At 46.1% G+C, this 25,712-nt stretch overlaps 1 protein-coding gene across 1 annotated transcript in view; it reads left to right on the top strand.

The window, feature by feature from the left end:
* Positions 1–2,320: 2,320 nt before the first annotated feature.
* Positions 2,321–25,712, top strand: part of DDX24 (DEAD-box helicase 24) — a 35,382-nt gene continuing 11,990 nt past the window's right edge. Inside the window, exons 1-6 of the mRNA XM_068254653.1 lie at positions 2,321–2,410; positions 3,963–4,703; positions 9,164–9,553; positions 10,677–10,830; positions 16,086–16,601; positions 19,761–19,836. Of these exons, the coding sequence (XP_068110754.1) occupies positions 3,974–4,703; positions 9,164–9,553; positions 10,677–10,830; positions 16,086–16,601; positions 19,761–19,836 (1,866 nt within the window). The 5' untranslated portion in view covers positions 2,321–2,410; positions 3,963–3,973. The remainder of the gene's footprint in view (positions 2,411–3,962; positions 4,704–9,163; positions 9,554–10,676; positions 10,831–16,085; positions 16,602–19,760; positions 19,837–25,712) is intronic.

Raw genomic sequence — 25,712 nt, forward strand, 5'->3', positions numbered from 1 at the left:
TCCTCATGCAAGGCCTGGGTTGCGTCTCAAAAAGCGTGGCCTTCTCCTCCTGCGCCTCCTCCTGTTCCATCACGTGTGCTGCTGCTGCTGCTGGGTTAGCGTTGCTGGTCCCTGTTTATTGAACCTCTCATCTTTATTACATTTATGACTGCATGGCGGCAAAAAGCATTGCTATATCCGCACGCTATTTGTCCTCATGCAAGGCCTGGGATGTTGTGTCTCAAAAAGCGTGGCCTTCTCCTCCTGCGCCTCCTCCTGTTCCATCACGTGTTCTGCTGCTTGTGCTGGGTTAGCGTTACCGGTCCCTTTTCCTGGAACCTCTTCTCTGTATTACATTTATGACTGCATGGCGACAAAAAGCATGTTACCTGTGCAAAGAAACATGACATTTTCCACATTTAAAAGACAGTTTTTCCTTTGAAACTTTACAATCAATTTTCTAAAAAACTATAAGCTCTTTTTCAAATATTTTTTTCCTCTTGTACCCACTCCCAAGGTGCACATACCCTGCAAATTTGGGGTATGTAGCATGTAAGGAAGCTTTACAAAGCACGAAAGTTCGGGTCCCCATTGACTTCCAATGTTCGGAGTTCGGCGCGAACACCCGAACATCGCGGCGATGTTCGGCGAACGTTCGCGAACCAGAACATCTAGGTGTTCGCCCAACACTACCCTTGCTACAGTGCCAAGGCACAAAAGGAGCTATGGGCGAGGCTTGTTTAGTTTATAGGGAATTAGAGTATTATAACAAAACAAAAAAAGTATTTGGCTTGAGGAATGACCTATAAACTATATGAAAGGAACACAATTATGCAATGAGTAAAAGTTTATCTCTGATCCACTTTAAGAAGGTGGCACGCAGCATGGAGTACATTGCAAGGGAGGCGGTGCTAGTCTACTTTAGAGGACCCAGCAGAAAACCTCATAGAGAACAGTTCTCCAATCACAACACCCTCTTACAACACAAAGCACTGTGATTGGCTGAATAGTGTGGCTATAGTTTACTACAACCTATTGGAAGCCTATTCGTTCCAGAGGGTGCTGTCCACCCAATCACCTTAGTGGAATTTCCCTATGAGGTTTCCTGCTGGATCCCCAAAACTAGACCAGCCCCAGGGAGGCAGCTGCTTAGGTGTGTTAAATACTGAATACACAGCCCGTGCGTTTCGAAAAAATTGCTCTTGCTCATCTTTACCTCTCATTTCAGATGTGCTTTAAAAGACAACTGAAGCGAGAGGAATATGGAGACTGCCATATTTATTTCCTAGTTTCCTAATACCAGTTGCCTGGCTGTCCTGCTGATCCCCTGCCTCTAATATATTTAGCCAAAGACCCTAAACAAGCATGCAGCAGATCAGGTAATTATTGTCGGATCTGACAAGATTAGCTGCATGTTTGTTTATGGTGATATTCAGACACTGCTGCAGTCAAATAGATCAGCAGGGCTGCTGGGCTATTGCGATTGTTTAGAAAGAAATAAACATAGCTCCCAACTGTCCCTCTTTTGGAGGGACAGTCCCTCTTTGTGAGCCCTGTCCCTCTTTCCTCCTCATTTGTCCTTCTTTCAGGACTTTGTTCCTCTTTCTATGTAAATATATATGTTTATCTACTAAAAAATGTCTCTAAACTTTATTCCCATCCATTAAATTGATATATTACTAATTATAAAATGTTAATATGAAGGAAAATGAACCAGGATAGAGGACCAGTGTGGTTTGATTGATAAAACAACACATTTTACTTATGAAATCTTTATGGTATGCGTGATGGAGGTGTGATCAGGGGTGTGGCATGGGCACAGCTTAAGTGTCCCTCTTTCTCATATCAAAAAGTTGGGAGGTATGACTATAAATATGGCAGCCTCCATATCCCACTCACTTCTACATCAGTTGTCCTTGAAGAAGAACCACAAACATTAGGATATTACTGAGAGCTAAACAAAACCATAATAAGGTACTTATCCGTTAGCCGGGCGCATCCGGCAGGTGGCGCTACTTACTATTCCCCCTCCAGGCCGACATGGATAGTAGGGAAAGATGTAACTCTGGTGGAGTTTTGTCGCCACCTAGAGGATGCGCCCGGCTAACGGATAAGTACCCATAATAATACTAGAAACCTGTCCATTTACAGTGAGAAAAGTTTACTAAATAACTTTTAAATTGCTGTTAAGTTCTGACTGTGACTGGAGAGAACTCAGTGCATAGAGCAGCTCTATGACTCCGCCCCGCCTCCTCTCCTCTCCTCCTGCAGCAGCAAGGCAGCTCACTGTCAGGCTGCCTGCGCTGTGCGTTGTTAATAAAGTTTTCTCTTGTCGCTCGCTGATGACGTGTGTGTCAATGGCGGCGCCCTGTAGCGCAGCATGTGGCTGAGCAGCTGATCATAACGTCATACAGCGCTGAGCTTGTACCGTGTAAGTATGAGTCCGAGTAACGAGCTGATAACTATCCTCCTAGTCTGACCGCTGTCCTGGGGATGGGACACTACAGCTCCCAGCATGGCTTTCTTGCGGCTCACTGGTTACAATTCTGTATCTTGAGCTTTTTTTATTGATTACTTGGCTAAATATCCTCATTTGCCAGGGAAAAGGTTCAGCGGTTTTTGGGAATACCTCATCATGACAGTATATTAATACATAAATATATTTAATGGCATAGATATTGTCTGTCTGTATATAGAATAAAAGATAGATACAGGAATGAGATAATATAAATAATTAGATAGAAGAGGTCTTCCTAGTCCTGTGCAGCTCCCAGTGGAAGCACTTTATGTAGAAGCTCTCAGAGGAGCTGGTCTGATAAATATTTTTTTTGTAGCTGGTCAGTAATCAGGTCACATGTCACTGGAGTTTAATCTTGCTTTATCTGACCAAAGTTTGCATATAATCTTTCACGGTATGTCAGTTCCCAAAGCACGGTGCTTGGGGGTAATATTTGATTCATCTCTCTCTCTTTTTTATTCCTCATGTTCACTCCCTAACCAGCTCCTGTCATCTCCAACTCAAAAACATATCTTGCATGCAACCCTTTCTCACTCAAAACACAACTAAAATTTTAATACATGCCCTTATAATATCTCGTCTGGACTACTGTAACATACTACTTTGTGGATTACCTTCTAGCAGACTGGCCCGCTCCAGTACCAAACTCACCTGCTCGTCTCATTCATCTTTCTTCTCGATCTTCCTCTGCCGACCCTCTTTGTCAAGCTCTTCACTGGCTGCCAATAAACCAGAGGATCCAGTTCAAACTCTTAACCCTAACCTACAAAGCTCTCCACAATCTCTCTCCTAGGTACATATCCTTACTGGTTTCCAGATACAAACCCAATTGCAATCTCAGATCTGCAAATGATCTGTTGTCCTCCTCTAGAATCACCTCCTCACATTTACAAGATTTTGCACACGCTTCACCCCTCCTCTGGAATGCCCTCCCCCAACACATCCGTCACTCGCCAACCTTTGTATAAATGCTGTCCAAAAACTCACTTGTTCCTACAAACATGTGCTACCTTAGGCCACTTCCTTTTGTCCTAAGACCAAATTGCACTCCTACTAGGTATCGAAAAACACACTGCCTCTATAGATTTGTTGTATACTAACCCCTCCTCTTGCCTGCCCCCCCCCCCCCCCCCCGATTCCCAATTCCTTATTCCTTTTAGATTGTAAGTTCATAAGGGCAGGGCTTTCTCCCCCTTTTGTGTCTTGGAAATCATTATACATTTTTTTTCATCATGTTACTTTTATCACTGTCTTTACCAATTCTGTATTTTGTATTCTGTATGTTGTATTGTTTTTGTATTTTGTCACTAATTATGTATCTTGTATATTGGTGGACACCATTGTCTGTATTATTATGTACCCCATGTTCATTTCTTACTTTGTACAGCGCCACGGAATATGTTGGCCCTTTAGAAATCAATAATAATAATAATAGTATGTATGTGTTTGTGCTCAATATTTGCAGAAGCAGCAACAATGAAGCCAGGGAAGGTGCAGAGGCCCAATAGGGTTCACTCCAAGCTACAGCAAAAAGGGATTAAAATCTCCGGGAAATGGAAGCCAGTCTCGCTGGACCCGAGTGTCTTTGCGGAAGGAAATATGGATGAGATCATATGCTTCGAGGAGCTCACAGATTATAAAATGGTGAGGTCATCTAAAGAGTTATTGGGAAAAGGACAGAAAAGGAAACATGAAGCCAGTGAAGAGGACGAGGCAGCGCAAGAAGATGCCGAAGCAATTATTGGAAAAGGCAAGAAAGCTAAAAAGATGAAGAAAAAAATGAGGGCGAGGAAAGTGGAGGAGTCAGAGGACGAGGAAATATTCTTTGAAGAAGAGCATGGGGAGGATCTGGAAGAAAATGTAAAGGATGAGGTCGTCGCAGAGGAGCCTGTACAAGCGTTCACCGCGCAGGCGCCAAAGAAGAAAAAGAGAAAACGAAAGCCAAAGAAAAAAGCGGCAGCCCCTCAAGAAGAGCCTGAGGTAACTAAACCAGCAAAGAAGACTCAGAAGAACTGGGCTGCTAGTGCCTTGGCTGGTGCTAGCGGGCAAAAAGTGGATGTTTCAGCCTGGAACGACCTCTGTGTCCCCCAACCGGTCCTGCAAGCGCTTGGCTATTTGGGGTTTGCTGCTCCAACCCCCATCCAAGCTCTGGCACTGCCCTCCGCTATCCGGGACAAGATGGACATCCTGGGAGCAGCAGAGACAGGTGAGTTTAGAGTAAACCTGGGAAACCTATAGCAAGAATTAACATTGACTGAATGGGGTGTGAGAACACACGCTTTGGCACCACAAAGCAATCCACAGACTGTTAGAATAGTCTGCACAGCTGATTTCAAAATAAAGAATTTATCTCATAAAGCAAATCTCATCCACATTCTGACTAAGGCCTGGAACCCTCTAGAGCTCTTTTTTGAGCGTTTAGGGAGCGCATTAAAGAGACACTGAAGCGGAAAAAAAAATATGATATAGTGAATTGGTTGTGTACTATGAATAATTACTAGAAGATTAGCAGCAAAGAAAATATTCTCATACTTTTATTTTCAGGTATATAGTGTTTTTTCTAACATTGCATCATTCTATAATATGTGCACATTACACAACACTCAGCATTCAAAATGAGTCTTTCAGAGCAGTCTGTGAAGTAATGACCTCTCCTCTAGCAGAGGAAAAGTAAATAGTCCAGGAACCGTTGAGATAATAAAAGTCAGATAACAGCCCTCTCCACGACTAAAGGTAGCCATACACTGGTCGATTTGCCATTAGATCGACCAGCTGACAGATCCCTATCTGATCGAATCTAATCAGAGAAGGATCGTATGGCTGCCTTTACTGCAAACAGATTGTGAATCGATTTCAGCCTGAAACCGATCACAATCTGTGGAGCCGCCGCTGCCGCCTGTCCCATCCCCCCGCCCCCCGTGCATACTTTACCTGACGCTGGCTTCCGGGCGTCTTCTCCGCATCTTCTCCACGCTGCACCCGCTCCATCCCGGCGCTTCCTGTGTCACTCCGTGACCAGGAAGTTCAAATAGAGCGCCCTCTATTTGAACTTCCTGGTCACTGCAGTGACAGGAAGCGCCGGGATGGAGCGCTTGCAGCGCGGAGAAGACGCCCGGGAGCCAGCGTCAGGTAATGTATACCTGATTGGATCGGCCGCCGCTAGCGACGCGCTCCCTACCCGCGGGCGATCGAGGGTAATTTCCCGCACGGCACGATCGACAGACCGATCCGATTTTAGGAGGAAATCGGATCGGCGGGTGCGTTTTAGTGAGAACGATTGGCAGCAGATTCGATCTGCTGTCGAAACGGCCGCGAATCGGGCCAGTGTATGGCCACCTTAACTTAGTCGGAGAGCTTAATGGCTTGTTTGCATAGAGATAACAACTGGAGTTTCTCAACTCTTCCTGTACTGGAAACAATTACACTGATGTATCTGATCTTAAAGAGAATCTGTACTCTGAAATTCTTACAATAAAAAGCATACCATTCTATTCATTATGTGCTCCTGGTCCCCTCTGTGCTGTTTCTGCCATTCTCTGCTGCAAACCTGGCTTGTAATTGCCAGTTTTAGGCAGTGTTTACAAACAAACTAACCAGCTTCTAATAGGCTCAGCTAAGCAGAGTGTGTTAGTCACACAGAGCCTGCAGGGGGTGTGTACAGCTTCTAGCTAATCACAAGCAGCCCTGCACATTCCAGTCTGACTGCCTCAGCCTGACTGTGCCGACTATAGAGAGAAGATTAGATCATATAACAGAGATAACACAGCTACTGTGCAATTAGGAAAAGCTGCAGTAAGCCAGACCACATTAGAAAAGGCATAGGAACTTATAGCATAGAAGAAATAAAGATAAACAATTTGTTACAGAGTCTCTTTAATGTTTTATTTCTTAGCTGTACTACACATACAAATCATAATATCATTTTTTTTTCGCTTCAGTGTCTCTTTAAATTGTTAGCGATTTCCCTAAACGCTCTGACAATGTAAATAAATGTAACAAATTCCACAGTAGCGATGGCTATTAGCAAAATCACAATCGCAGGACATGCAGCATTTTGGGAGCGTTTGCGCATCACTGTAAAGTATTGAAGCGCTGGCAAATCGCCCATTAATCGCTACATATAGCAATTTGAGTGCGATTTGGATGCAAATTGTAAAATACATTATTATAAATTGAAAGGACTAATCACGATTAAAAACGCTAATCATAAATCAAGATCACAATCGCTGGCAAAAAGCTTACGCTTTTTAAAATCACTACCAAAAATGGCTGGAAAACGCTCAAGAAATCGCTTACATAACGCTAATTTAAAGCGCTAGCGATTTGTAGTGGGTTCCAGGCCTTCAGGGTAAGGACCAACTTCTGTGTGATGTATATGTACAGCTTTTATTCTGTACTTTGATAAACAGGACCAGTGTTCTCCCCAGAATTTTTTTCCAGCCGGGTGGCATGAAATAGTAGCCGGGTGGCATAAAAAAGTAGCCGGGTGGGGCGAGTTGAAAATGCAGGGCAACTCTGCTTACAGCATAGGAGGAGGTGAGAAAGTGAGCCGATGACAGCCGGGTGGTCACCAAATCTAGCTGGGTGGAGCACCCGGCTAAAAGAGCCTGGGGAGAACACTGAGGACGCTGTATAGCATTGAAACTTACTTGGACTGAATCATACTTATTTTATAGAATAAATCCTTTGCTTATAACATTATTTATGCCACAGCAGGTAATTTGAGCTCCGGAGGTGCTGGGGAAGTTGGGGCACTGCCACAGGTGCCCATGTTAATAGCTGTGATTTCGCACCCACTATTTCTAGCCATAGTTTGTAGAGCGGGCACTTTGGTGCCAACATTTTCAGTTATAGTCGCTGATCACGGTTATTAACATGGGTGGCTATGGTGATGTCCAAATTTCTCCAGCAGCCATCAGTGTGGATGTTGGCAAGGGTTGTGGTGGGGCCGAGGGTTGTTTTGGTTGGGTATTAGGGGGGTTGGTTGGGGTTAGGCAATTTGCAGCGCAGGGATCGTTAGGGTTAGGAATCGGTTGAGGGGGGCTCATGTGAGAACAGAGTTAGGTTAGGTGTTGGTAAAATATCTGTAAACCTTTCCAATATTTACTATTATAGTTAACCACTTAAGCCTAACTGGACGAACATTCTCGTCTAGTCGGGCTGTGCGCACGGCCGCGTGCGCTCCCACCGCCAGCCGTTAGCCCAGTGATCAATGAATGGAATTATAGATCCCATTCATTGACCGAAGCCCAACCCCCCCCCCCCCCCCCCCCTGCGGAAAAACCGACACCCTCTTGATAGAGGCTGCTGTTTTTCTGATTGTCAAAAAGTTTCCCGTCCTCCTAATGCGTCCTGGAAGCCTGATCGTACGCTTCCAGGACTTTTTGACTGTGGCCAAATAGTAAAACTACACCCACATCTATTTTTTATTAAACAAATGCATTATTTTACATTTAAAATTAGCTGTTTACCTCTGACACCACAAATTACACACATAAAATTTTTAATAAAAAAAATACATTACAATAAAAAAACAAATAAACAACATAAATAGTTACCTAAGGCTCTGAACTTTTTTTTATCTAAGCATGTCAAAGGAGTACATTAATATATTTTTTTTTACTTAAGGAGTACATCTAAACAGTGATGGACGCAGATTGAAAAAATGCACCTTTAATTCCAAATAAAATATCTGCGCCATACATTGTGATAGGGACATAATTTAAATGGTGTAATAAGCGGGACAAATGGGCAAATAAAATACATGGGTTTTAATTACGGTAGCATGAGTTAATTTTGAACTATAATGGCCAAAAGCTGTGAAATAATGATTTTCTTCCATTTCTTTCTTAATATTCCTGTTAAGATGGATTTAGAATAAAATAATTCTTAGAAAAATGTATCACCCAAAGAAAGCCTAATTGGTGGCGGAAAAAACAAGATATAGACCAATTATTTGTGATAAGTAGTGATAAAGTTATTGGCAAATGAATGAGAGGTGAAAGTTGCTCAGATGCAAAAAATTAACAACCCTTCGGGCTTAAGTGGTTAAAGAGGACCTGAACTCTTGCACAGGACAGAAGGAAAAACATTGAGAAATGCACCCTGTATGTATTTAGTGTGTTTAGCCTGTATAATTCACCCTCTGTAAACACAGGATGTTAACCCTATGTCTGCTTCCATGAAAGTAGACACTGCAGATTTATTGCAGTATTTGTATCAGCTGTAGCAAAGAAATGTTTTTCTTTATAGGTTATTATGCTGTTGCTTATCTTTCCTAGCAGAGAGGAAGTTCTGAGTTCAGGTCTGCTTTAAGTTTTGGAAAATTGGCTATTGTAAGAATATCCCACTTTCTCCGGCGCCCAAATTACCACATCGCTCGTTTTGAATAATTATGTGTGCAGACATTTTTATCTATCTGCTGCAGGGAAAACTCAGATCAGGAAACGGAAACTTTTGCTCCACTGACAGGTTAGTAGATAAAAGCAAAGGGACAGAACCCAACACAAGAGTCTCCAGCTTGGACCCTGGACAGGACACTCATTGGAATGGTCTTTGTGTTGGGTTTATACCCCCTCCCCCCCCCCCCCCCCCCTTCAAAAAAATAGGCAGGTGGTGTTGGTGTGTAAACTTGTTCTGTATGTAACTTTTTCTTTCTTTGTTTAGGAAGTGGTAAAACTTTGGCCTTTGCCATCCCGATGATCCACTCCATCCTGGAATGGAGGAAGATTCAAGAGTCTGCAGACACGGAGGAGCAGGCAAGTGACCAGGAGGAGACTGAGACCAGGAGTGACCAGGAGGAGACCGAGATGGAGGCTTCACAAGTGGAAGACGGCAGAAGCGAGGACAGCAATGAGGAGGAAAGTGATGATGATGATGATGATTCTCCTACTCCGAAGGCTGGGAAAGACATTCAACTTAATTTTAATCCCACCCCTTCTAAAAAGTCTCTCCAATGGGATAAGAAGAGACCGTTGCTGTGTCTGGTGGTCACGCCCACCAGAGAACTTGCCGTACAGGTGAAACATCACATCGATGCTGTAGCCAAATTCACCGGTGAGTCACTTGGGTTTGTGCTAGTGAATGGAGGGGGGCATGTTACATTTATAAAGGAAACCTCAGGTGAAAGAGATACCCTTGTTGCCTCCTTTCTGGAAGTGCCACTTGCTTGGCTGCTGTACTGACCCTCGGCCTCCTACAGCCGAAGGTGCAGAGTGAGTTCACAGATCAGTCGTCGTGAGTGTGACATATCCGCTAGCTGTGTGCTTGTTCCTTAAATTACTGAAATTACCTGTATATGCTCGCATATAAACCGACCTGTGTATAAGCAGAGGTACCTACTTTTCCCTCAGAAACCAGGAAAAAAAGTGAGTGACTCACATATAAGCCCCCTCCTCAGTAGCCAGATGTCACCCCCCCCCCCCCTCCCCATAGCCAGATGTGCTCCGGGATTATACAGCTGTGTCTCAAGAAGCCTCTAGATGCTGTCATAGATAGGAGACACAGTGATTGCCACACAGGAAGAATCCCTGATCATTGCACTGCTGACATGTTCCTTGCACGCTGCACAAGCCATTGGACACAGGTAGTCTTGAGCAGCACGCTCTGCACACCATGCTGCAGGCGATGGAGGGCACAGCCACAGCAGGGCGCAAACTGGTAAGAGCAGGATCTCTAGTGCCCAATCCTTATGCTTCTCTGCCAGCAACAAAACCCGCCCCACCATCTGTTTTGCTCCACTGACTCGCATGTAAGCCGAGGGGGTAACGTTTCAGCACATTTGTTATGCTGAAAAATTAGGCTTATATGTGAGTATATACAGTAAGTGCTTCCGAAGACTGGTGCATCCGTACTGCACACAGGCGACTCTGGACTCGTGTACAGATCCGTTCGTTTTTGGAAGCATTTGGGGGCACCAGTACTTTCTAAGGCTGCCCGATGAGAGCTGAAGACGTACTCAACCTGCTGGTGGGATAATATACAGGAGAGACAGCAGTGGGACAAGAGGCCGAAAAGAGGACAGGTGACACTCTCTGTGGTCCAGCGCCTTCCCTCTAAATCCTTTTTTTTTGTTTTTTTTTGCTTTGAAAATGAAAAAAGTCTCCAAGATGTTTGGGGTTCATTTTAGATTAACAAAGAAGTGCTTTTCCTCCCCTCATTTTTATGCTTTTTTCTTTAGGGATCCGGACAGCCATCGTGGTCGGTGGGATGGCTCCTCAGAAGCAGCAGCGGGTGTTGAATCGCCGGCCGGAAATCGTCATAGCGACTCCGGGGCGCCTGTGGGAGATGATCAGAGAGCAGCATCCTCATGTGTGCAACCTCCGGCACCTCAGGTAAGTGACTGTGAGCTGATTGTACCGCTGGCTTTGCATGTGACCATACACAAGCAGATGTGTTACCGAGAGCAAAGAGCAGGAGGCTATCGCAGCCTCATCACCGCGGTTGCTGGGAGACTAGCTCTCCCGGTTAAAAAAGGAAGGTTGGTTGCATCAGAGATTAGGAATATCTTAACCTCCTTGCCGTTCTAAAAAATCCGGCAAGGAGGCAGCGCTGCACTTTTTTTTAATTTTTTTTTTTTTTTTAAATCATGTAGCGAGCCCAGGGCTCGCTACATGATAGCCGCTGAGCGGCGGCATCCCCCCACCCACTCCGATCGCCGTCGGCGATCAGAGTATGCAGGGAATCCCGTTGAGAACGGGATTTCCTGCAGGGCTTCCCCGGTCGCCATGGCGACCGGGCGGGATGACGTCACCGACGTCATGGACGTCGTGACGTCAGAGGGAATCCCGATCCGCCCCTTAGCGCTGCCTGGCACTGATTGGCCAGGCTGCGCAGGGGTCTGGGGCGGGGGGGGGGGGCGGGTAGCGGCGAATCGGCGGCGAGCGGCGGCGATCGCGTACTACACGCAGCTAGCAAAGTGCTAGCTGCGTGTAGGAAAAAAAAAATTATGCAAATCGGCCCAGCGGGGCCTGTGAAATCCTCCTGCGCAGGTTACCCCGAACTGTGTTCGGGATAACCGGCAAGGAGGTTAAAGTGTGCCTATAGGGGAAAATGTGTTCCAAGGGGTACTTGCCCTCCACTGGGCCATTCCAGTGCTGTCCCCTCTGCAAATATATATTTGTCCAGTGTTGTTGTGGACAATGCACTAACAAACAGTTTTCTACCTAATGAGGCACATGTGGCATAATTTTAACCGGGACAAGTTGTAGAATACATTTTGGTGTGCCTAAAAGCTGTGAACCACGTCATATGAAAAGTAGGTAGGGACAAACTCAGTCAAACATAAAAAGTCATTTTCAAAATTATGGTCAAACTTGGGAAAGTTTGAGCAACACTACAAGAGACATATGTGGTATCATTTTAACCGTGATAAGTAGTAGAATAGAGTTTAAAGAGTTTTAGCGTTGAGGCGCATGTCTCCTGTATTTTTTTTTTTTTTAGTCACAAACTGAATCAAAAGAAATTAAATCTTGCATATTCTGTACCAAAATAAAAGACTTGTAAAATGAAAACAAAGTGACAGAATATGAAAGAAACAACATATATTGTTACCTTAGGAACCTGGCTTTTTAAATATGTATGCCATGAGGGTATATTACTATTATTTTTCAAGATAAGGCCTTGTAATCATTGATAGTGTACAACGAGAAAACAAAAAACAGAAAAAGACACCTTTATTTCCAAATACAATATTGTTACCATACAATTTGTGCTAAGAACATAATCTAAATGTTGCAATAACCAGGACGGTTGAGCAAATAAAATTAGTGGGTTTAGCTTATAGTCAGCACTGTTTAATGTAAAGCTATAATGGATGTAAATGGAGAAATAGTTTGTTTTTTCATTTTTTCCCCCTTACTTTCCCTTTAAACTGCATAGAAAATAAGGTGATTAAAAAACAAAATTAACACACACTAAAAGCTGAATTTGGTCTGAAAAAAAAAACCATATATAGATAATTTAGCTGTGATGAGGAGTGATAAAGTTATTGGCGAATGAATGGGAGCATCGCCTATATGTGAAAATTGCTCTCGGGCTGAAGTGGTTAAAGAAAAACATTTCTTTATTACAGCTGATACAAAATCCCACAATAAATCTGCAGTGTGTCTACTACTGGCTTCCATGGAAGCAGACATATTAACATCCTGTGTATACAAATTAGCTGTTATGCTAAGGCAGCCAGCTGACACAGCTGGGATAATTTATTTAGATCATTTAGTCAGTGTTTGCACATTGTAAAATCTTTCCTCACCCTGATCTACAATCTGAAATTTATTACAGGTGGTGACATCTTTGGTTGTGTCAGGTGATCTCTCCAGAGTTCCAAAGCCAGGATAAATTATACCTAGTGTCCCAGAATGCTCTGGGGGAGAATTCTGATTAGTTAAAACAGCTTAGCCTAAGCAGTGGGGTTACATACCTATATATAGACCTAGGAAGTGTTTCTGATGTGAAACCAGAATAATAAATGTGAAAGTGGGTATCCCAAATAATTTACTGCATTCTACTGTACAGTATGTAACTACAGTGCTTCTTTAACCAGGTTCCATGTCATTGCCATGCATATCTACACCCCTGAAAACATCACTTGTGGGTCAGGAGTGTAGATATGCATCTTTTTTTTGTTCTTCCAAGCTGCTGATTGCGCATGCACATCCGCTCACCTTCATCGCCATCCTGCTGGTCTGCAATCCGTGAAGGGGAACATGTTTTCCCAAAGCCGATCAAAGTGCCTCGAATGAATGATCACCAACATCAACAAAATGCCTGTGGTCATTCAGAAAGTGAAAGAAAATGACACGAAGGCCTAGTGCACACCAAAAACCGCTATTTTCTTATTATGAAGCGTATTGCTAGCGTTTTGCGGTTTTGTGTAGCGTTTTTGTTATGCAGATTAGATATTGTTACAGTAAAGCTGTTACTGAACAGCTACTGTAACAAAAAAGCCTGGAAAACCGCTCTGATCTGGCGTTTTATCAAGCGTTTTGTGTTTTTCCTATACTTAACATTGGAGGCAGAAATGCCTCTGAAATCCAAAAAAATGCGGCAGCCCGGGAGTATGCGTTTCTGCAAAACACCTCCCACTCTGGTGTGCACCAGCCCATTGAAATACAATACCCTAGCGTTTCCACATCCGCAAGCGATTCTAAAAACGCTACCAAAACCGCTCGGTGTGCACTAGGCCATACACAACACTTCCTGTGTACTGTTCACAATACACAGGTATAAAGTGTAGAGACATCTAGTGGACAAAAAAAAATGACATACACCAAAATACATTAAGATAAATCTCCCATCTCTTGAATTAAAATAAATCTCCCATTAGTTATTAACCCCCTCTACCCCCTCCCCCAAAGTTACCAGAAAAAAAAACTTAAAAAAACTAAGTGTTGGCATTTTAAATAAAATACATAAATACTCACCCCAGGGATTTTGTAGATCTGTATGTCATGAAGCGAAATTACTGTTGTTTTTGCAAATAACGGCGTGTAATTATTGATATAGTATAAAGAAATATAAAATGGAGGGATACACCTTTATTTCCAAATAAAATATCGTCCTCATACATTGTTCTAGGGGACATCATTTAAATATTGTAATAACCAGGACAACTGAGCAAATACAATGTGTGTATTTATCTACAGTATTTATCAGGGCTGTGGAGTCTGAGTCGGAGTCGGGCAATTTTGGGTGCCTGGAGTCGGAGTCGGGAAAAAATGCATCGACTCCGACTCCTAATGAATTTGTAACTGTAATTAAAATAGAAAATATGATAAAATGTTCTATTTCTCAGATAATAGTCATTAAAAATAATGTATATATACAGTGTATAGTAATAGCTGTGCTTAGTCCACAAAAATGAAATAAACCAATCAAAATTAGTTACTTGTGCTGCTTCAATAAAGCAGTCCTCGTATTTTTAAGGTCAGATATACATATCTGATTGTGACTGTATATATGATGTGTACACAGGAATCTCTTATATATACTAAATAACATCTATGCTGTAAGAATAAAGCCTGATGTGTAGCCGTGTCACTAATAGAGATGGTCAACGAGATGGAAATAATTCTGCATTGATGCTGGTTTCTGCAAATGTATGCACTCGCTTTGCTCAGGAAATCAAATAATTTGATATGTTGTTAAAATTTGGTTTAATGACTGCAAATTAAAGGGTACCTGAGACGGATGAAAAGTAAAGTTTTATACATACTTGGGGCTTCCTCCAGCCCCCTTCAGGCTAATCAGTCCCTCGCTGTCCTCCACCACCCGCATCTTCTGCTATGAGTCCTGGTAATTCAGCCAGTCAGCGCTGTCCGGCCGCATGCCGCTCCCACAGCCAGGAACATTCTGCACCTGCTCAATAGTGCTGCACAGGTGTAGTATGCTCCTGGCGGTGGAGTGTGTGCATGCGCACTACGCCCGACTGGCTCAAGTACCTGGACTCATAGCAGAAGATCCAGGTGGCCTAGGAGGACAGCGAGGGACTGATTAGCCTGAAGGGGGCTGAAGGAAGCCCCAGGTATGTATAAAACTTTAATTTCATCTGTCTCAGTTTTACTTTGTTACACAGTAGTACTATACTCTACATATGCACTCCCCACAGAGCTGCAGGGAATCCACTGAGAATGCTGTGCCCATTGAACACAGAGGTGTTGTCTGTCACCCATAAACCTTGTTCAGATTGTGCATGAAGAATGTGTAATAGAGGAAGAATCCCCTCATTCCCCTGCAGAGTACCTGCACATCATTCTTACATGTACCCACACTTACATTGCCTAGGGCCTGATGGATGTTCTTTATTCCGGTTTGTACCTTTTACAAGTACTCTTACCAAGGACTAGTTTTAGTCTAAAGGGAATAAATATAGTAGTCTCCATATCCTTCTCACTTCAGTTGTCTTGTAAAATTCCTAAGCGTTGGCAGTTAAGAGACGAATTTCACGTTACATACTTTTAATCAACAAAATTGTAATATGCAAATTAGAGGAGTCAGAGTCGGTGGAATCCTAAACTGAGGAGTCGGAGTCGGTGGATTTTTGGACCGACTCCACAGCCCTGGTATTTATATTTGAGAACAGAGGCGCCAACAGAATAAAAACAGTATTTAAAAGTTTTAAAAAATTGCGTGGGAGGCAGTGGTGGACTTACCTCCTGCAAGCAGACACAACAACTGTGTATTCAAACAAAGGGAATATTTATTGGTATACTCCAAAGGTAGATCGCAACGCGTTTCGCAGGTCAAGCCCGCTTCATCAGGCAAATGTCCAGGTAGCACTTGGCGCCTCAGTCAGTTTTATCTACAGTAGAACTTTTTATTTTTAAACTAAAATGACTGAGAAATATTTTTTTTTCCTTCTTATTTCCTTTAAAATGCATAGGAAAGCAAATGATTCTTAGCAAAATGTACTACCCAAAGAAATCCTAATTTGTGGCAAAAAATAGATTATTTTGGTGTGATAAGTAGTGATATAAGTATTGGCGAATCGATGGGAGGAGCAAAATGTGAAAAATATTGTGGTTTTTAAGGGGAATTAAGCTGTGGTAGGGAAGTGGTTAATCTGTTGATGTGTGTCTTGGTGGGACAGGTGTCTGGTCATCGATGAAGCGGACAGGATGGTGGAGAAGGGTCACTATGCCGAGCTGAGCCAGCTGCTGGAGATGCTGAGTGAGAACTACCACAACACCAAGAGGCAGACGTTTGTCTTCTCCGCCACGCTGACCCTCATCCACCAGGCCCCGTCCCGCCTCATGCAGAAGAAACATTTCAAGAAGATGGACAAGGAAGGCAAGCTGGAGAGCCTGATGGAGAAGATCGGCATGAAGGGAAAACCGAAGGTGATCGATCTGACCAGGAAACAGGCCACGGTGGAGACCCTGACGGAGACCAGAATCCACTGCGCCACGGACGAGAAGGACTACTACCTGTACTACTTCCTGCTGCAGTACCCCGGCCGCACCATGGTGTTCGCCAACAGCATCGACTGCATCAAGAGGCTCACCTCCCTGCTCACCATCATGGACTGCAACCCCCTGCCGCTCCACGCCAACATGCACCAGAAACAGAGGCTGAAGAACCTGGAGAGATTTGCCGAGAGGGACAGGTAATTCTGCTTTTCCCCAGTGTCTTTTGAATGGTATTTAGCCTCAAGGACAACTGACGTGAGAGGAATGTGGGGGCTGCCCTAATTATTTCCTTTTAAACAATACCAGTTCCTTGGCAGCCCTGCTGGTCTATTTGGCTGCAGTAGTGTCTGAATAGCACCAGAAACAAGCAAGCCAAAAATCCTCAAAGTGAACCAGAGACGAAGCACCCTCATGTATTTTACCATTTATATCAGTGGGAACATTAGAGAAAATGCCTACCCTACTCTGTTTCATTCTTCACTGCTCAGCCTGCTTGTTAACAGCCCTGATAAAAATCCCCCACTGAGCATTCAGTCTGGCTTTGCTCAGGAATCATTATAGCAGAGCCAGAAGGGGGCAGGCTTGGGCTTGAAAAGACATCAGAGAAGACAGACTCCGCTATGATTCCTGAGCAAAGCCAGACTGAATGCTCAGTCAGGGTTTTTATCAGGGCTGCTAACAAGCAGGCTTAGCAGAGAAGAATGAAACAGAGAGCAGGGTAGGTGTTTTCTCTTATGTTCCCACTATATATGGTAAATACATGAGGGTGCTTCATCTCTGGTTCACTTTAAGGCTTGGTAAGGTCTTGGGTGTCTGCAGTCACCAACGCAGTGCTCAAAAACAGATAAGGTGACCGCCACCCAGACAATAAAGAAACCAATGGTCACTAGATCATACACACAGTAACCAATTTAGTTCCAGGGAATGTTGCATAAAAACAGTATACAAGTACTTACATTGTGAGCCCTTATGACAGGGACCATTTTAGATGGAATGTGCGTATCTTGAATATAAAATACACTATAAAACAGGAATACAGTACACAGATGCCCAATCTCCAGTTCCCGACCAGTTTTGGCTTTCTGCTTTTGTCTGCCGAATCCCGACAACGGCAGACAGCCGAAACCGGTAGGGAACTGGTGATTGGGCATCTACTGTATTTCTATTTGATTTATAGGAAAGTTCCCTTCTTGTTCATGCACGGCTGCTCCTGCGCAGTAGCACGGAGCTGCGTCTGCATATCTTTCTCCTCTATACACGAACGGATGCGTGCTACTCCGCAGGCGCAGACAGGAAGGGCGCACTTGTACATGGAGAGCGGGCCGCAAGAGCATAATACAATAAGTTCTTGTCAGATTTGCATAGAGGGTCCTAGCGCTAGATTGGGGATGATGGGGAAAGCCGGCTTCCAAAAATCTATTAACCCTTCGCACTTTCGCATGCAAATGTTCAAACAAATGCATTCACAGATTCACTCATCCAGGCACCACTGTTATCCCTACAGCTAAGTTAAAAGCCGGGGTTTTAGTTCACAGAAGAATGCATTCTTATGCTTAGTCACCTATACTGCGCAGAAGTACTCAGGTAAACATAGGTGTCCTAACTCTGGCCCTGTAACATGCATAGTGCAGACATGCAAACACATTCATTGCATCAAACCTATCTAGGGATTAGGAGCACACATCCTGACGTCCTCTCCTGGGACAGATAGCGCATCTTACCAATCGCACAAGGGAGCTAACGTAATGTATCCATGTTCACCATGCGCATACACCAGCATAAGCTGTGTGCATGCTGACAAACACATACAGGGGAAGGGGGGAGTGCACTGGGTTATACCCTAGCCACAGGGGTCAGTAACAAGAAAAAAATACATATATCCAGGCACATCGCCTCTAGTTAGGACATTACATTTGCTTCCCTCTGCTAAGGGAGTGTCTTTTATTCCAGTTTTTCACTTCATGTACACTTTGAGTTTCTCTCTGTCTTTGAATCTGCCTCCCATTCCATGAATTCCAAATCAATAAGTCTAGTCCTGCCATAGAATCTCTTTACTAATATTTAATGTATATTAACTGATGTGGGTGTGAGATGGAGATTGCCATATGTATTTCCTCTTAACCATTTGGGGACTGGCCACCTAACCCCCCTTAAGGACCAGGCGTTTTTGCATGGGAGGGGTGCGCGTTTTGGGGGTCAGGCAGCCAGATCCCCTCTGGCTTGCTAGGCTGTATGTCCCCCCTGTCGCTGGCAGCCATCACTCACCTTCCAGGCTCCAGCGATGAGCCGCAGTTTTACCCCTCTGCTACGGCTGGCATCTCTGCTCCTACCGCCGCTCAGTTCCGAGTCGCGGCTTGATGACGTCATCAAGCCGGGCCACGGCGCTGACGTCAGAAGGAGCAGAGATGCCGGCAAGAGCGGTGGAGAGTGCTGATCGTCGCAGTAGCAGCAGGGAGGTGAGTGGATCCTCTTCTTTTCCCCCCTACCGCTGTAGTGATCACTACGATCCGCCGGCGGTTGTAGTGATCACGTGATCAGCAGCCATACGCAATGGCTGCTGATCACTGGGGCGAGATGTCAGCTGTCATATCACAGCTTAATCCTCCGGTGCACACGATCGTGTCGGGAAGCGGTAATGGCGGGCGGCATAGATCCTACACTGCATTAGGCTAGAACAGCCACAAGTACAGCGTAGGATCTCATATAGGCGGTCCGGAAAAGGTTACAGTGTACCAGAGCTGAAGCAAAGAAAAAGTTTGATACATACCTGGGGCTTCCTCCAGCCCTATCCGCTCGGATCGCTCCCACACCGCCGTCCTCCGCTGCCCGCAGCTCCGGTACCGGATCCCTTCACTTCAGCCAGTCGCGGCCAGTCTGACATGCGCGCTTTGCGTATCTCCAGCAGCCGCTGGACTGCGTAGACTGGCCCCGACTGGCTGAAGTGCTGGGACCCGGTACCGGAGCTGCGGGCAGCGGAGGACGGGGGTGTGGTAGCGATCCGAGCGGATGGGGCTGGAGGAAGCCCCAGGTATGTCTCAAACTTTTTCTTTGATTCAGCTCTGGTACACTTGAAACCATGCAAATTGATTGGCTGTCATGCTGATCCTCTGCCTCTAATTATATCCACAGACCCTGAATAAGAATGCACATCAGATGTTTCTAACACAAATCTGACTGCATTTGCTGCATGCTTGTTTCAGTGTGGGATTCAGACACTACTGATGCATGAGAGATCAGCTGGACTGCCAGGCAACTGGTATTGTTTCAAAGGAAAATAAATATGGCCGCCTCCATAATCCTTTTACTTCAGGCATCCTTTAACATTGAGCTTACCTGTTTTTCTGTTGTCGCCACAGATGTGTCCTCCTCGCCACGGACGTGGCTGCTCGTGGTTTGGACATTCCCAACATCCAGCATGTTCTACATTACCAGGTACAGAGGACAGACCAGAGTCCAGCCATGCAATGTTCTATTGGGGAGGTTGTAGGGGGTGGTGGGGAGGAGTAAGGAGGTTGCTGAGGTGGAACAAAGCATGTATAATAAACTTTGCATTAACTGGGGCTTTTATTTTAAAAAGATACCCGTATCGGGAGGAACTTGGAGGCTGTAGCCCGGCTGTCAACTAATAGGCAGTGGAGTCAGAACTGCCTCTCTGTAAACTCAGCCTGAGTCAGGGATTAAAGTGTAAGGCCCCGTTCACACTTGCGGTTTTGCAAAAACCGCACCGGATGTCCGGACCGCACCGGAGCCGGATCGGACCTGAACCGTACGGTTCCTGTCCGGATCCGGTCCGGATCCGGTCCGGTTGCATACGGTTTCCGTGCGGTATGAACACGGTTGCGGTCCGGATCCGGATTCTTAAAGAGATAACAACCTGTATAAATACCTGGGGTTCTGGGAGGTCAGCAGAAGCTCTGGGGTCATTGTTGGAGACAGCTGGACGTGTGGAGACCATCCTTGGATACAGAGACAGCAGTTGGGACCATGGATCCAGTCATTTTTTACGCTTATTACCTGGGAATTCTCTCCTTCCTGTTGTTTACCTACTACTATGTGGGGAGAAGGCGTGCTCCTCGCAGGAGATGGTGGGTGCACCCTCTACTAGCCAGGAGGCAGAGGAAGGGAGAGTTCCAGGCCCTCTACCGGGACCTCAGACGACACCCACAGAAGTTCTACAGCTACACTCGGATGTCTATTCCCCTGTAAGTATATAGGCCTAAATACACCAACCCCCACCATTCCTAAACACCCCACCCTCACCCCCACAACACCTCATCCCTGTATACCTAGCTAAACACACCACCCTGACCCCCACACCCCTGTATACCTAGCTATACACTACACCCCCACCCTCCACAACACTCCCAAACCTCTGTAAACACACCTCCCCCATCCTCCACCCAACACCTTGTCCCACAACATACTTTACAGCTTCTTCCTTTACATCTCCTGACAGGTTTGATACCCTTTTGGAGATGGTGAAGGATGACCTTAGGAAGAAGGATACCACGTTCAGGAGAGCAGTCACACCACAAGAACAACTACTCATCACACTGAGGTACGTAAAAACAAATTTTTTTATTGCAAAAACAACCACTTTCCAAAATGGAAACATTCTTCCAACATGGAAGACAAAAAAATAACATATCTATGGTATAGCCCGGTCAGTTTTAAGGAACACCAACCACCAACTTTGTGCTGGAAGAGTTGCAGGGCATAGCTGCCCAAGTGTCTTTCGGGGACACCAGTCCCTAATATTAAAGTGCTTCAAAAACCTAACCACTGGCACATGACCCTCTGAGCCATGGATGAAGGACACAGGGCAGTGAAAAGGCTAGGCCTCTCACCGACCAGTCAAGGTGTCCTTCATCCATGGCTCCAAGGGTCTTGTGCAAGTGGTTAGGAACAAGAACAAAGTGAGGAGCAAGAGGAACCGATGGCAGAGGTGCATGACTACAGGTGCAGTGCAACAGGCACAAGGTTGTGACCCAGGTAGTGTCTTTCGGGGACACCAGGCCCTAAAATTGAAGTGCTTCAAAAACCTAACCACTGGCACATGACCCTCTGAGCCATGGATGAAGGACACAGGGCAGTGAAAAGGCTAGGCCTCTCACCGACCAGTCAAGGTGTCCTTCATCCATGGCTCCAAGGGTCTTGTGCAAGTGGTTAGGAACAAGAACAAAGTGAGGAGCAAGAGGAACCGATGGCAGAGGTGCATGACTACAGGTGCAGTGCAACAGGCACAAGTTTGTGACCCAGGTAGTGTCTTTCGGGGACACCAGGCCCTAAAATTGAAGTGCTTCAAAAACCTAACCACTGGCACATGACCCTCTGAGCCATGGATGAAGGACACAGGGCAGTGAAAAGGCTAGGCCTCTCACCGACCAGTCAAGGTGTCCTTCATCCATGGCTCCAAGGGTCTTGTGCAAGTGGTTAGGAACAAGAACAAAGTGAGGAGCAAGAGGAACCGATGGCAGAGGTGCATGACTACAGGTGCAGTGCAACAGGCACAAGGTTGTGACCCAGGTAGTGTCTTTCGGGGACACCAGGCCCTAAAATTGAAGTGCTTCAAAAACCTAACCACTGGCACATGACCCTCTGAGCCATGGATGAAGGACACAGGGCAGTGAAAAGGCTAGGCCTCTCACCGACCAGTCAAGGTGTCCTTCATCCATGGCTCCAAGGGTCTTGTGCAAGTGGTTAGGAACAAGAACAAAGTGAGGAGCAAGAGGAACCGATGGCAGAGGTGCATGACTACAGGTGCAGTGCAACAGGCACAAGGTTGTGACCCAGGTAGTGTCTTTCGGGGACACCAGGCCCTAAAATTGAAGTGCTTCAAAAACCTAACCACTGGCACATGACCCTCTGAGCCATGGATGAAGGACACAGGGCAGTGAAAAGGCTAGGCCTCTCACCGACCAGTCAAGGTGTCCTTCACCCATGGCTCCAAGGGTCTTGTGCAAGTGATTAGGATCAACAAAGTAAGGAACAAGAGGAATCAAAGGCACAGGTGCAGGACTACAGGTGCAGTGCAACAGGCACAAGGTTGTGACCCAGGTAGTGTCTTTCGGGGACACCAGGCCCTAAAGTTCAAGTCCAGCAAAACCAAAAGTTAAAAAGCCCTGTGATGGTATCCTTCCTCCGTGGATCGGAGGTATTCAGAGGAGCATGTCCAGGAACAATTTGACTTTTTTTTTCAAATTGTATCGGCACCACTACTAGAAAAGGTGGGAGTTGCTGCCTGGAAATCTGGACTCTCTTGGGTGCTGGTCGTGGATGAGCTGGACCCTGACAGCGGTGGCCCATATTGACTGCCTCTGTAGCCGGTGTACATCTGTGATGATTGCCAGGTGGGCACCGCTGTTGGTTGTGGGGGTCTAAAAATTGGTGGTTGCAATAATGGCGTGTCCAGGTGCTGTTTAATCACCTCCAGCAAATTGGAATGGCACGCCATCAGGTTTTGTGAAGGCACCTTTTCTAGATATGGTATTAGAGACATCACAGTGTGAAAACACGGGTGTGCCTGCAACTTCAGTAGTTCCTTGCTTTGTTGATGCATTTGCTGCATCATGTTCTGCAGCTGGCCCACCGACTGATGATGCTGCGCACGCAGTTGGTCGATTTCTCCTCTGTGCATCTCATGCATCATTTTAAGCTCGTCCCTGTAGTGCCCATGTACAGCGTCGAGCTCACATTGCAGTGTAGTGATGTGGGACTTGTACTGCTCCATGATATGGCCCCTGTCCTCATCTTGCAACTGCCGGGTTATGAGAGTTTGGTGGCTCTGAAGAATCCCGAGAAGTCCGGAGACAGCCCCGGACATCTCGGACTCTGTCTCTCTCCTTGTTGGGGGGAGGGTACCTCGACGCCTCACTGGTGTGGTGGTCCTCACTGGTGGTGTGGCAGCATCTTCCCGTCCTCTGGCCTGTGTCGGGGTTGCCCTGCGCGCAGGTTGTGCTGCAGTCTCTCGGTGCTCCTCACTTTGTTCTTGTTCCCCTGGAGCTTCCATAGCGGTCGATTGTGGAGGTTCAGCTTCTTCCACACTCGGTCCTGCAACCTCAACATCCAAGCTCTCTTCTGCCAAGTCATCATCAAAGGACGGAGTTGTGATTAAGGACTCCCTCCTCCTACTCCTCGCCTCGGGGCAATAGGTTACATCGGCGACGTCATCATCCACCAAGCTCTCCTCACTGCTGAACCGTGCCTCCTGGGTCGGTTCCTCTTGCTCCAAATTGTCTTCAGTCCTGTAGATAAAAACAATATTTATTGGTGTGCCAAACAGCATGTGGCGTCAATTCACAGAGCTAGCAAACACTAGCAATCACTTTATCACCCGTTTCTACCCAACATTTGATAAAGCTTGTGAGAAAATTTCGCTAGCCATGGGAATTGAGGCCATAGCAATACATGGCCGAAGTCATGGTAAATGAGCTCTCAGTTCCTGCCCACAGTAGTGGTACTTACAGTCTAGGTTCCAGGCTTGCATTGATGAAAGACAATTGCTTGGCAAATTGGTAGTCTTTTTGTCGCCTTCCCCCGCCACTGCCACTTCGTTCGGCAAGTTTTTTCTTCCGTAGCCATTTCACATATGCATCCCGTATATTGCGCCACCTTGTCTTGTACCTTTCTCCTGTAACGACATGAAAAATTGATTTCGATTATTTCTCTTGTAGGTACATCGCAACTGGACAAACATATACATCGCTACATGTCACATTTCGTATTGGGAAGAGCACGGTGGCAGGCATCGTCGTGAGGACTTCGAGGATCCTTTGGACGCGACTGAGGGCCAGATACATGCCTGTGCCGGACACCACGAAATGGGAGGAGATCGCCCAGGGCTTCTGGACCGAGTGCAAGTTTCCTAATTGTGTTGGCGCACTGGATGGGAAACACATCCGGATTCAGAAACCCGTGGGGAGTGGCAGCCATTATTTCAACTCTAAAAAATACTTCAGCATTGTTCTAATGGCAGTGGCAGATGCGGACTACAAGTTTGTGTACGTGGATGTGGGGTCGTACGGTAGTTCCAATGACTCTGGAATTTTCCAGCGTACGACCCTTTGCCGGCTGATGGAGGAAGGCAGACTGCGTCTCCCCCGTGACAGACCCTGGCCTGGGACAAGGGCACCGGCCTACCCCTATGTGTTTGTGGGGGACGAGGCCTTCGCCCTGTCCGACCATGTAATGCGTCCGTACCCAGACAGGGGACTTGATGCCAGCCAGCTACACTTCAATGCTCGGTTGAGCCGTGCAAGGAGAATGGTGGAGTGCACATTTGGGATCCTGGTGTCAAAGTGGAGGGTGTTCCACACGCCCATGCTGCTGAAACCGGGCAACGCAGTTGTCGTGGTGAAGGCAGCATGCATCCTCCACAACTTTGTGCGGCAGGAGGAAAGAGAGACTCCGGAACCCCCGAATGTGCTTCCACTAATGCCCCTGCGGAGGTATGCAACCAGGCCAAGGGTAGTGTCACTGCGGAACAGGGACCAACTGAGACTTTATTTTACCACACCACCTGGACGAGGGTGAATGTTTGGTTTTTAATATGTTTTGTTGAAATGTGTTTATTTTGGAGTTTCAAGTTTGAGTGATTTTAAATGTATTAATTTTTTAAAATAAATTGATGTATAATAATTGGTCATTGTGTATGTTTTATGTGCACAGGTGGGGTACATCGCAGGTGGGTGGGATACATCACAGGTGGGTGGGATACATCACAGGTGGGTGGGATACAGCACAGGTGGGTGGGATACAGCACAGGTGGGTGGGATACAGCACAGGTGGGTGGGATACAGCACAGGTGGGTGGGATACAGCACAGGTGGGTGGGATACAGCACAGGTGGGTGGGATACAGCACAGGTGGGTGGGATACATCACAGGTGGGTGGGATACATCACAGGTGGGTGGGATACATCACAGGTGGGTGGGATACATCACAGGTGGGTGGGATACATCACAGGTGGGGTACAGGTGGGTGGGATACATCACAGGTGGGTGGGATACATCACAGGTGGGGTACAGGTGGGTGGGATACATCACAGGTGGGTGGGATACATCACAGGTGGGTGGGATACATCACAGGTGGGTGGGATACATCACAGGTGGGTGGGATACATCACAGGTGGGGTACAGGTGGGTGGGATACATCACAGGTGGGTGGGATACATCACAGGTGGGGTACAGGTGGGTGGGATACATCACAGGTGGGGTACAGGTGGGTGGGATACATCACAGGTGGGGTACAGGTGGGTGGGATACATCACAGGTGGGGTACAGGTGGGTGGGATACATCACAGGTGGGTGG

The sequence above is a fragment of the Hyperolius riggenbachi genome, chromosome 9 (assembly GCF_040937935.1).
Source record: "Hyperolius riggenbachi isolate aHypRig1 chromosome 9, aHypRig1.pri, whole genome shotgun sequence".
Lineage (NCBI taxonomy): Eukaryota > Metazoa > Chordata > Amphibia > Anura > Hyperoliidae > Hyperolius > Hyperolius riggenbachi.